A 12,582-nucleotide genomic window follows, 5' to 3' on the forward strand; every position below is an offset into this window, starting at 1 on the left:
AGTGAGCAGGATGTTTGTATATTTATCATCTGGCACCTTTTTAATTAAAACCACACACGACTGCAACAGGAAGAGATTTTCTTTTTACAAAAATTTTAGTTCAGCACCTGCTATGTTGGATGAGACGTGCAGGAGTGGAGAGCAGAAAGAATTCTGTTCTTTAGCTTAGGATAATTGCTTAACTGGCTTTATGGATTGTAAAACCATACAGTATGTTACTTCAATATTGTCACGTACCATTATTACTTCCAGCTTACCATGAGAAAGTGGAGGTTTGAAAGGTTACGTAATCCCTTTACAGGGGAAGTTAATAATTACACATGCTTGTTTGGTTGCTCACAGCTTAGTCCTGCCTGCAGACTGAAACACTGAAAATACAGCACTTCCCTTTAACATCAATAAGTCTGAGAACAGATTCTCTTTTCCTTCCCTACCTGGGCATGTTAGCTAAGGCCCCTGAGGGTGCTGGCACCTGCGGAGACCCTGCTGGGTCCCAAGATTGGGTAAGGCTTATATTTACATACCTCCTTTATTCCCCAACTTTACCTCCCAGGCACTGCAACCTGAGTGCCTGATCAGGACTTTTGATGAACCAGCATAGAAGAATCTCAGAATGACAACTCTGCATGATATTGTAGGACATCCTGAGACAGATTTCGTGAAGAAGTCAAATTGATAGAACATACAAGTATCCGAATAATTTGTAAAGCAATTTAAAGAATTAACACAGATTTGGGGGGGAAAGTAGTCTTAAAAATATCAACTAATGAAATGCAAAACAAAATAATTTAATCTGATAAATTTAATCATTGTGCAGGACAAGAAAAAGTATTTATCATGTAATACATAAAATCAACTAGGAACAGTGTATATTTATAAGGATGTAAATGATAGCTTTTCATCTACCAAAATGATAACTAGATTAGGAGACTGGGAATATGGGAAAGGCTTAATTTTGCAGGCAGAAAAGCTACTGGGAGTTAGAGAAGGTGAGCATAGAATGAAAGTAGCTAAATCCTCAATTTCCATCGTGGATAGGCAAAAAGTAACTGATTAAGACAGAAAAAACAATAACATAGTATATTAATATATTAAGGAAGATATCAGAAAATTTAAAAAAAGACTTTTTAAATATTTGAAATACCTGGGTGAGTGTTCACGGAATGCAGAAGTGAAGACATGTGTTTTTGGGAAGAAGCCATATTCAGCTTTTGACTCTTTAATAAAATTCGTATGTAAATATGATAAAAACTCAAAACAAAAAATGAAAACCAATTGATTGTGTTCATTCAACTCCATAATATAGTTCTTATTTCTTTTAGTATCATTGACCTAAATCCATGTCTCTGGCAAGGAAAGATTTAGCAACAGGTCTGAAAACTGGCTGAATCCCTGTTCTGGATTTCAAGGCATCGTTAACCTCAAGCAGACTGACTGTGAAACATTCTGCTGGGATTCAGTAGATGGAAGATACCCAAGGGTTTTTTAATCTAAAAGCATCTTGTCTATGTGCAAGAACATTCGATTGTCTTTTATGACTGGATTCCTGCATTCTGTTGATTCTTACTTTGTGGTTGGCTTTATTACTTTGATAACTATGTACATCTAAAAAAGCTAAAGCTCTAAACTGTTCTTAGAAACAATGAACAGCACATATATGTACTGTTTTAACTTTTATCCCTCAATGAGTTGTTCTTCCTAGAATAAACGTTGTTTACCCAAAAGAAATCAATAAAATTTAAAAAATTAAAAATAAACATATTTTGTCAGTAATTAGCCCCTCAATTAAAATCCGTAATAACAAATAAACCTGGACTGATTTATGGACAGTGGCTGACCAGACAATGGAAGTTAATGGCATAAGTCTTCTACCAACATGACTAACAAAGTGTAAAAACTGATAAATCCCAAGTTAAAATGGCTTCTTTTAATCTAAATTGTAGGACCTACATATTAGACTCATCTAATCATTGGCATTAGTGCCTGATAATGTAAGTGCCCACAAGCGCACATGAATGGTCAGGACTGGGTATTTTCCATGAGTTCATTTTATTAGGGTGAGGGTGTGAGTGTGCACCAAGTTTAGAGTCCTTGTCTGAGTAAGAGAGACCCGGAGCATTTCAGGGCCTGGGCAGAGTCATGCCTCATTGGTCTTTGGGGGAGCTGAGAAAACAGGTCAATTCACTCACCTTCTATTTCCTTTGAGGACCAATCCTCTAAGGCCACTTGACAAGAAACGTTAAATTACCAACAGAGGGGAAAAATACTTTATTCAGAATACATACTCTGAGCAGTTTCCCTATAATGCAATGATAGGTCAACACAGCTCTACTGAAATACAGGCAGTTAGAATGTCGGAGCCCTCATCTCATATTAACACAGCATCATGGGAAAGCCACGCTGGGTGTTCCAGGGACACTCAGTTCCACGTCATCATACCCAGGGTCCCCCTTTTCCCACTGATCCAGCCAGGGGCTCTCTTCTCCTTTCCCAGGATCAGCTGCCTCTCTAGGAAAGTTCAGAGAAGAGTCTGAAATAGTAAAGACAAGTTTGATTAGAACTGTGACAAAGGGACACTGGGCTATGCCCTGTGGCAGAAGCAAGTCAAGTAAGTGGTGATGACATAAGATCCCTGGGGACCCAGTTCACTCAGGGAGGATCAGGCTACTTCATATTCATTACAATAAGGAAATATCTGGGATCTCCTATCAGGATCCAGCCTATGTGGGCTGCAGCCTCAGCTTATCTGGGAATGCCTGAATCCCAGGAGAACTATGGTCAAACACAGGAGCTGTGGGAAGACCTGTTTCCTGGCTTACACACTCAGCAACCAGATGGCCTAAGAACGATGAGACACATAAAAAGTATCTGAAATTTTCTTATTTCCCAACTGACAGGTCTGAAGTCATAATGAGAGGGAGACAGAAGACTAGAAAAATGTCTGTTCCGCATTGACAATCCAAATGTGCTCTTAGTTGCCTTCACCTGTGTTCCCAAACGCCCACAAATACAATCATAGCAAGCATCACCAGTTTCCCCTCCCCAAGAACCACATGGGCCCTCAGATGGAGAAATACTCTGTTCTGGAGAATGAGTGCCTTCTCCTGACCACTGACATGTCTGGAGCTGATTCGCCCTTAGCTGTCACAAATTCTAAGTCTATGATCCACCACCATGTCTTTCATATTTAAGGCCTCCATACAGCACAGATGTTGTGCAGAGTAGTGCTAACATGTGTTCACAGTGCATCTGAAATGATCAAAATGCCTCACAAATCCCAATTCTGCAATATGCTTTCTAAATCTCTCACTACCTGGCATGTATGAGACAGCACAGAGATGTTATCACAACAGTTACTCCCCTTTAATAATTGGGTAAAAATCCTCAATTAATCTACAAGTCTTAAGGCAGACACATCAAGGATAAAGTGACAAATTTATGCCACTCATTATGGAGACATAAATACCAAGGATAAAGACTGATTTCTCCCTCCCAAGGAGTCTGTCGGCATTACAGAGAGGTGTATGTTCGAGGTGATGTTATCAAACATAGGACCTCATGCAAATTTGGAATCTCCAGGAAGGATGGGCATTGAGGAGCTCAGATTCACCCTTTCCCGGACACAGAGCAAACACTACAGGAGATCAGCTGACCCGCTCACCTGTCTGCGAGGCCCTCATCCCAGTCTCCTCCTCTGGGGGCACCTCCCCCTCGCTCATCTGAGAGGCAGGGGGAGCCTCAGGCAGTGGTACCTCTTCAGCATCATCATAACCCTCACTAGTGACCTCAGTCCTCTGATCTGGGGGCTCTAAGGGCAGACAAGGGGGTCGAGGGAAACCACCATAAATGGGTTGTCCTGGGAAACACCTGAAATCTCTTCTGAACCAGAGTTTCTGAACTGTTCCATGGAGGCACAAGTCACTCCTTGTCTCAGCAGGTTTTCTAAGGCCATATTTTATTTTGATGTGCCCATGAAACAAAAAATTATACCATTATCTCAATATTTCTTATTAAACCACATATCTCAAAGAAATTCTTATGCCAATGAGCATTACTAAAATCTTTTGATGAATTATGCTTTCATACTGTTAATTTTCAAAACAATTGCAGGCTGTGACTGAGTGAGGGTGATTCTGGACACACAGAGCCCAGCCCCAACATGAGGCAGCACACAACCGCCCCAGAAGTGGGGGAGCGTGGACCCCTCAGGAGACAAGTGTTCCCGCCAATCCCAGTCAGAGGAAGCCTGTTCCCACTGGGTCTCATCTCTGTGAGGGAACATCACCCGCCCCCTCTCCCCAGCCAAGGCACGTCCACCTCTACTACCTGGAGTGGATTTATGGTCACTGTCCTCCTCAGCATCCCCGGTGTAATAGGGCAGTTGAGATACTGAGTCATCTGACAGGAACACTAATGTGGAGATAAACATCACAAAGAACAGAACAATCCTTCCCACACCCACTGGACCACTGCTAAGGCTGAGAAGGCATGCTGGGGCCGTCATGGTGCCCACAGGGTTGGGGAGGCACAGAGTGCTCAGGGGCTCTGAGAGGCCCGTCCTGTGGCCTTTGGAGGGGCTGCCTCTGTGAGCCTGGGGCAGATGTGGGGAATGTGTGCGCTGGGAAGATGGCTCACAGCCAGTGGGTGGCTGACAACCAGGGGTCCCGGGAGGGCTAACAAAGTCACACACCTGAGCTGCGCAGCAGATCCTCATTCGTCGTTACAAGGTAATCAATCTCCTCGTACACAACCTCATCGACAGCGCCTTTGACCCTGGATAAGGCTGAGAAAACCACCAGCAGGTCACACATGCCTCCCTAGACGCCCTGAGCCAACAGGCTACTCCTTCATCTCCCCGCCACGCACACGTGGGGAGACCCTCATGGCTGCCAGCACTTCTGTGTATCTCACACCTCACACACCATGCCCGTCTGCACCTTCTGCCCTCCCCTGGATCCAGCTCAGCCTCCACTCTTTCTTGTCTCACATAAGAGCCATGACTTATGAGTGTCCACACCTCAGACCTAAGAATCTTTGTGTATTCAGCCCTTAGGGTTTCACATGGAGCAGAAGGAGTTTTGCAGACGGATAGGGGTAAGAAAAGAGACCTTGCCCACTTTTCCCCTTGTGTCACCTGACCCCGCTTCCCGCCTCCACACACTTCCCATGTTGCCCTCTACCCACTGCACCCACCTCTGCGCTCCGCTCTCCAACTGAGCAGCTGAGTCACCAGGATGACGAGGACCAGGAAGAGGAGGGCGCCCAGGATGAGGCAGAGGATCCCAGGCAGGGAGAAGATGCCAGGGATCGGATTGAAGCCTGGCCTGGTCCCTAAGGAGGAAAAAGCAAGAGTGTTTGGAGAAGGACATGGGCACAGAGACACTTCCGAGGCCAGTGTTTCCAGAGAGCTCCACACAGTCAAGTCCCATCCTCAGACGTAACCGGACTGACTGTGACTCGGCTGCCCCAGGTCTTCTCCTGAGATAATTCAACTCCACTCCTGCTGGTGTGGCCCAGGGAGAGCTGGATATGACCAAGGAGTTTCCCTCTGAAACAGCCTCTGAGCACCAGGCTCACAATTAACTCCTCTCCTTGGGCTTCACGAGACCAGAGCATCACACAAGTCCTGGGACTGGCATCTTACTTTTGAAGAGCAACAGTCACGGGAAAGTAATAAAACCTTGGATTCTGCAGCACAGGAACCAGCCTCCCCTGGCCCATGGGGACATGAGAAACTTCTGGCACTGTGAACCAAGGCAGGTTCCCTGGGAAAGTGCCCTGCTTCCCCGCCACCAGCCAGAGGTTCCTCAGGACCTGTCCTCTCCTGAGCTGGCTGATTCCGGCAGAGACCACAGAACAGGTCCCAGGAATCGGAATGTTCTCCCCGCCCAGGGACCATGGCACAGTACCTGCTGTAGCGGGGGGCAAAGCAGTCCTTTCGCCTGGAGAGAAAAAGAGGGGTTTGGAGCCCAGGGACTGGGCAGAATGCAGGGCAGCCCACGTATCCTTCCTGAGCCCTGAAATCACCCCTCAGTTACCACAACATCCATGTTGAGTCCCCCCAGCCCCCCTGTACTACATCCAGAGCTACAGCATCAGGGTGCTTTCTGGACACAAACTCTGCATCCTACCGCAGCCCAGCCCATTGTCCCATCACTGCCCCTCCTCAACCGGAGCGGAACCCACGCTGCTCCACTCACTAGAGCACCTCACCCCGGCGTCCTCCTCGTGCTTGCAGTCGTTCTGCCCCCAGGACTCCGCAGCACAGGCCCACAGGGAGGGCTCGCTGCCCCTGCACTGCACCTCGTCCAGCCAGATGCTCCCGTTCCCAGGGCCAAACGCTGCACTTCCCAGGGCTTCCAGGGCGTGGCCACAGCCCAGCTGCTGACACACCACCTCGGCCTCTGCCAGGCTCCAGGAGTCATCACACACTGTGCCCCAGGAGCCGCTGTGCCAAACCTCCACGCGCCCTGAGCACTGGGAGCCTCCTCCCCGGAGTCGGAGCTTCTCTTTGTCTGCAAGGACAGCAGCCCCTCCTGTTACTGCCCTTGGTGGTGAGGCAGGAGCCCCTGGGAGCCACAGGGGCAGTGGGAGAGGCTGACATACCTGTGCAAGGGGCAGCACTTGGACAGCTCTTGGATCTAATTCCTACAGAAACAAACAATGGGGAAGCACTGGATCAGGGACAGCTTTGGGGGAACTTATCTTCAAGACAAGATTATCTAGCTCAGTGCAAATGAGAAGGGAAAACACAGGCTTCATAATACATACTGCTGACACATTAGTTGAAATTACCTTCACTGTTCAGTTATATATCACACCCCACCTTCCACAACTAATACAGAACACACATGCATGCATGCACACACATTTTGTACCCTCAACTTAAACCCATCACTTACATTTAAAAATATAAAGTCTCACTAGGAACACCCTACAAGGTGGGGTCAGACACATAGCGACAGACAGCGAGTCACCTGCACACGAGATGTAGGCTTCCTCCTTAGGAGAACACGAACTGTATTTCCAAGGGTCAGAAGGACACTGCCAGAGAGAGGTATCAGTTTTCTGACACAGGATTCCATCCACCCACCGGGGTCTAGAACCTTCCCTAAAGGCAACAGAAGTGTTCAAGATTCCCCTGTCCCCACAGCCAAGCTGGCTGCAGACGATGGACAAGGTGATGTCTTCCATGGGGCTGCGGCAGACACTACCCCAGGTCCCGTTGTAGAAGACTTCCAGCCACCCGGCACACTCCTGGTCCTTGCTCACCATCCTGAGAGCCAGGAACTCTAAAATTAAAAGGGGGAGACAGGGCACAGTTGACACTCCACTCAACGACCTGAGTGTTCCTCTCTCCCAGAAATTGTGAACATTAACCTCTGACCCAGCTGAGTAGACACCCATGAGGTGACAAGACTGAGATGTGTTTAACTTTAAGTTGACTTTGTCCATTTGTGTCTCTCTTTCCAGCTCTACCACAAGGATGGAATGGAATATGAACAGAGAGGAAGACCAACCTAGGCCCCCTGCAGGGAGCGGAAGTTGAATTCTCCTCCTGACAAAACCTCTAGAAGGGGATGTGAAGGGGATGTGGATATTATGGGGATGGATGGAATAATGAACCCACAAATCTCTACATCCAATCCCTGAAACCTGTCAATATGTTACCTCACCTGGCAAAAGGGACTTTACAGATGTAATTAACGTACAAACCTTGGGGTGGTGAAAGTCACCTGGAGTATTGTAGATTAACCACGAGAGCCCAGTCTAATCACATCCTTAGACCCACTATCCTCACAAATGGGTAACCTTCTCAGCTTCAGTCAGAGGGGAATGTGACTCAGGAAAAAGAGTCAGGGGGAGGCAATGTTATCTGTCTGAAGAAAAAGAAAGAGAGCTCTGAGCCAAGGAGTGCACACCGTCTTTAGGGACTCGGAAAGACGGGGGAAAGGAATCCCTCCCCAGGGCTTCCAGAAAGGGTGCAGCCCTGTGGACACCTTGGCGTCAGCCCACCATGACCCCTGTCAGAAGTCTAACCTGCACAACAGTGAAATAATACACTCCTGATTTTTTTAACTACTCAGTACGTGGTGACATTACAATACCAGGAGGATCTCCAGACTTTCCTACCAAAGGGAACTGAAGAGTGAGCCCTGCTTTCACGTGGAAACTGTGAGAAACGGCTCTGCCAGGAGATGCTGCTGAGCAGGAAGGCCCAGCCCCTCAGCCGCTGCAGGAGGACGAGAGAGCACCTGGTCTCACCCGCTGGAAAGACGGGCTCCAGGGAAGGGGCTTCCTCCTCTGGCCCTGCCAGCAGCTCTCCCTCAGGGCTCAGACCCCCGACCCCCAGGGCCCGCGCCCCCGGCCCCCCGCCCGCGGCCCAGCGCCGCGCAGACCTGAGCAGACGACCCCCGCGTCCTCCTTGTGCCTGCAGTCGTGCCGCCCCCAGCCCCGCGAAGGGCACCTCCACACGTGCGGCTCCTTCCCCGTGCAGTTCAGCTCGTCCAGCCAGATGGGCCCGGATCCCGCCCCGAAGCGAGCCAAGGCCGAGGCATCCACGGCTTGTCCGCAGCCCAGCTGTCTGCACACCACGTGGGCATCGGCCAGGTCCCAGCCGTCATCACAGATGGTGCCCCAGGAGCCCTGGTGGAGGATCTCCACTCTGCCTGCGCAGCGGCCGCCCCCGTCCGCCAGGCGGAGCCGCCTGCTGTCTGCGGGGAGAGGCTCGTGCCAGTGGGGGCCTTTCCACAGGGGAGGGAGGGGCTCTAGGCCTGCGGGACCCCCACCTGAGCAGTTGGCCGGGCTCCCCTCGGAGGCTGCAGAGCCTCCCGGTTCAGACACGGAGTCGTTGCACTGGGGCAGCACCTGGGTCTGGTTTCCTGCAGGACAGCAATGATCAGCGGGTTGAAGAACAGGAAATTGAATTAAACCAAATAATGACCTGCTGATCAGGCCTGAGATGAAAGCTGTAACACAGCAGTGAAGTTACCCTATTTAGAGGTCACCTTCTCTATGGAGCGTTCTGCTTCTGACGGTGCCAGAATTTCTGTTTTAAGCCGAGCATTTCACGAAGAATGAGTTTACAAAACCGAGAAAGTATCAATATTTGGGGCAGTGCTGAGAGCTCCCAAGGCGGTGAGAGCATTTGGACCCATGCTCTCCGATGTGGAAGGCAGAGGTGAGCCACCTCTTCTGAGGCCTTTGTCAATTGACCTGTAAAAGGTGAGTCTCTGAGAAGCTCATCAGAGACTCTGCAGACTCTCAGAGCTCGGGGAGCACAAAGCGTCATTCAGGGTCCAGCAAAGAGGAGGAGCCCTGTTCCGGAACACTTGCATCACAGAAGGAAGAGTGAACCGGAAATAGACTGTTCCTCACAGGGACGGATGCCCGGCTGCAACTACTTCACTTTCTTTTAAATGAGGTAATCCACTCCCTAAATCAGGTGCCTGGAGGCAGCAAAATAAGATCCTGTCTGAAGAAGTTCTGCAATTTTCCATCTATAATATCTGTCAATCAAAAATACCCAGTCATGGCGCGAGGACCAGGAGGGGCCGCCGTCCCTTCCGGGGAGCGGTGGCAGCCGCCAAGGCCACCGGACGGCTCCCCACGCCGCCCCCCCGCGGCTCTGGGTGACGCTTCTCCAATGAGAGCTCGCGGGGAGCTCCGGCTCCTTCAGCCCGGCCCGCTCTGCGCCAGCCCCGCCGCCAGCATGCGGGCCGAGGGCGATGGCGCTCTGGAGCGCTTGTGCAGCCCGGCCAAGGGCCGGGGGCTGCGGGCCCTGCAGCCCTTCCAGGTGGGGGACTTGCTCTTCTTCTGCCCGGCCTACGCCGACGTGCTCACGGGCAACGAGCGGGCCGACCACTGCGAGTTCTGCTTCGCCAGGGAAGAAGGATTGTCCAAATGTGGAAGACGCAGGCAGGCATTTTACTGCAATGTGGAGTGTCAGAAAGAAGACTGTTCCATGTACAAGCTGGAATGTTCTCCCACGGTTGTTTGTGGGGGAAACTGGAATCCCTCAGAGACTATAAGGCTCACTGCAACGATTCTGGCCAAACAGAAAATCTACCCAGAGAGAACACCTTCAGAGAAATTGTTAGCCGTGAAGGAGTTTGAATCATATCTGCATAAATTAGACGAGAAGAGGGATTTGATTCAGAGTGACACTGCTGCTCTCCAAGCACCTGGAATTTCCTGACAATGACAGCCTGGCTGTACTCTGCACAGGTTAACAGTAATGGCTTCACAATTGAAGATGAAGAACAGTCTCATTTGGGATCAGCAATATTTCCTGATGTGGCACTGATGAATCATAGTTGTTGCCCGAATGTCATTGTGACCTACAAGGGGACCCTGTAAGAAGTCAAAGCTGTCCAGGAAATCCACCCGGGAGAGGAGGTTTTTCCAGCTACATTGACCTGCTGCACCCGACGGAGGATAGGAACGACCGGCTGAGAGATTCTTACTTCTTTACCTGTGGGTGCTGGAAGTGCACCACCAAAGACAAGGATAAGGCCAAGGTGGAAATCCAGAAGCTCAGCGACCCCCCCAAAGGCAGAAGCCATCCGTGACATGGTAAGATATGCACGAAATGTCATAGAGGAGTTCCGGAGGGCCAAGCACTACAAATTCCCTAGTGAGCTGCTGGAGATCTGCGAGCTCAGCCAGGAGAAGATGAGCTGCATGTTCGAGGACAGTGATGTGTACATGCTGCACACGATGTACCAGGCCACGGGCGTCTGCCTGTACATGCAGGACTGGGAGGGAGCCCTGCAGTACAGACAGAAAATCATCCAGCCCTACAGTAAACATTACCCTCTGTGCTCCCTCAGTGTGGCCTCCATGTGGCTGAAGCTGGGAAGACTGTACCTGGGCCTGGAGAACAGAGCTGCAGGAGAGAGAGCCCTGAAGGAGGCCATCGCCATCACGGAAGTAGCCCACAGCAAAGATCATCCGTACATTTCCGAGATCAAACAAGAAATTGAAAGCCACTGAAACTATGCTGACATTTTCCATTTTATTCAAATACTAGCACACAAACCTTTAAGGATTTGACTTTCAAATCATACACCTCACTCCAGCATTTCTGTAAACTCACTGGAATGAAAACGCACTTTGAACTTAAACCTTATACGTGGTTGACTTGGATGTTGTTGGTCTTAATCTTGAACCTTAATAGCAAAATTAATTTCTGAGTGCTTTTTCCTTCCTTAGGAGCTTATGTTATGGTTTCATATATTATAATAAACTTCGGACAGATTGCATTGAACAAATGCAGTTATTTTTCCCTTCGTGCCTACTGTGATGTTCTGAGCAAATCTGAATGATGAAAGATTTAAAAAAAAAAAAAAAACACACAGTGAAAAAACAAGAAATACCCAGTCATAAAAAAGAACAAATCTGACCAAAATTCATAAGGGAAATAAACAGGCATTAGAAAGAAATTTACAGGACATTCAGCTTTGGAGTGACTGGAGTTTGAATTACCATGAATGAAATATTCAAAGAATGAAACAAGATAGTATTCTGGTAGAGAAATGATAAAGAATCAAAAATTCTAGAACTGGAAAAGTTGATATTTGAAATAAGAACTCAGAGGATGAGTGTAACAGCCCATTAAATCAGCAAAAGATAGACGTAGCAAAATGTAGTATCAGAAGGAAATACACAGAACAAAGCACAGAAAACCAAAACTGGAAACTATAAAAACGTACATACAGATGCCCAAAAGGTCTAGCATTCATGTATATTAAGTCCTAGATACAAAAAGCCACAACTGACAGAACTAAAGGTAGAAATTTAAAATCCACAATCAGCCATTTTGTACACCTTGCTGGTTTTGAAAAATCCACAAAATCTTGGATGTTATGTCCACTGAGAAGTTGTAGGAAACACTGCTTAACTTTCAGCACTTGGTCAGAAAAGTCATGCAGCCTCTTGTGAATCACTTGGGACTTTTGCTTTAGTGAAAGTCTACCCTGTTGAGACTCTTGTCTTGGAGAGACTGTCATGTTTGGGTCTCCAGGTAGCAGCCCAGCTGAACATCCAGCAGCCAGGCATGTTCATGAACCATCCTGGGTCTTCAGATGACTTCAGCCCCAGCTGATACCTGACTGAAACCTCATGAGACCCCAAGACAGAACTGCCAATCTGAGCCCTTCCCAAATTCCTTACACAGGAAATCAGCAGCAAAAACAAAAAGGAGTTTTAAACTGCTAAGTTCGGGGACAAATTTTGTTATGCAGAATACTTAAACTTTCCTTATTTCTAAGTATTTACTGAAGACAAAGAAACGTCTGTCTTCAAAAGGTCTTGCACATGCATGTTCTTAGCACCCTTATCTATAATAGCCCAAATGTGGGGTGACATCTGAAACATGGGACATTGCTTTTGGAACAAAGTAATAGGCAGAAGCTAAACGGGGTAGAGGAGATTGTTAGGAGAGACCCGATGGATCTGGGCAATGCTGTCAATGAGAATTAAAGCAAGTGAGGAAAATGTGAGTGGAAACCAGAGGAAAAATAGCGATCTGTGTTATGTGAAGTAAAAGTTGCTTTAAGTGACTAGACTTTGTAGTAACTT

At 48.3% G+C, this 12,582-nt stretch overlaps 1 protein-coding gene and 1 pseudogene across 2 annotated transcripts in view; one reads left to right on the forward strand and one right to left on the reverse strand.

The window, feature by feature from the left end:
- The window catches only part of LOC116277830 (antigen WC1.1-like), a 61,790-nt gene that overhangs the window by 34,314 nt on the left and 14,894 nt on the right, over positions 1–12,582 (reverse strand). Inside the window, exons 5-14 of one of the 2 annotated variants that reach the window (XM_072954624.1) lie at positions 8,790–8,882; positions 8,400–8,714; positions 6,978–7,292; positions 6,607–6,648; positions 6,201–6,515; positions 5,910–5,942; positions 5,194–5,331; positions 4,689–4,783; positions 3,662–3,806; positions 2,249–2,530 (exon numbers count right to left, since the gene is read on the reverse strand). In XM_072954624.1, the coding sequence (XP_072810725.1) occupies positions 2,385–2,530; positions 3,662–3,806; positions 4,689–4,783; positions 5,194–5,331; positions 5,910–5,942; positions 6,201–6,515; positions 6,607–6,648; positions 6,978–7,292; positions 8,400–8,714; positions 8,790–8,882 (1,637 nt within the window). In that variant the 3' untranslated portion in view covers positions 2,249–2,384. Of the gene's footprint in view, positions 1–2,248; positions 2,531–3,661; positions 3,807–4,688; positions 4,784–5,193; positions 5,332–5,909; positions 5,943–6,200; positions 6,516–6,606; positions 6,649–6,977; positions 7,293–8,399; positions 8,715–8,789; positions 8,883–12,582 lie in introns of those variants that run through there. The other variant, XM_072954623.1, reaches the window with a different exon arrangement.
- Positions 9,713–10,995, forward strand: LOC102536115 (N-lysine methyltransferase SMYD2 pseudogene; annotated as a pseudogene).

This window comes from Vicugna pacos, chromosome 34 (genome assembly GCF_048564905.1).
Source record: "Vicugna pacos chromosome 34, VicPac4, whole genome shotgun sequence".
NCBI classification, from domain to species: Eukaryota; Metazoa; Chordata; class Mammalia; order Artiodactyla; family Camelidae; genus Vicugna; species Vicugna pacos.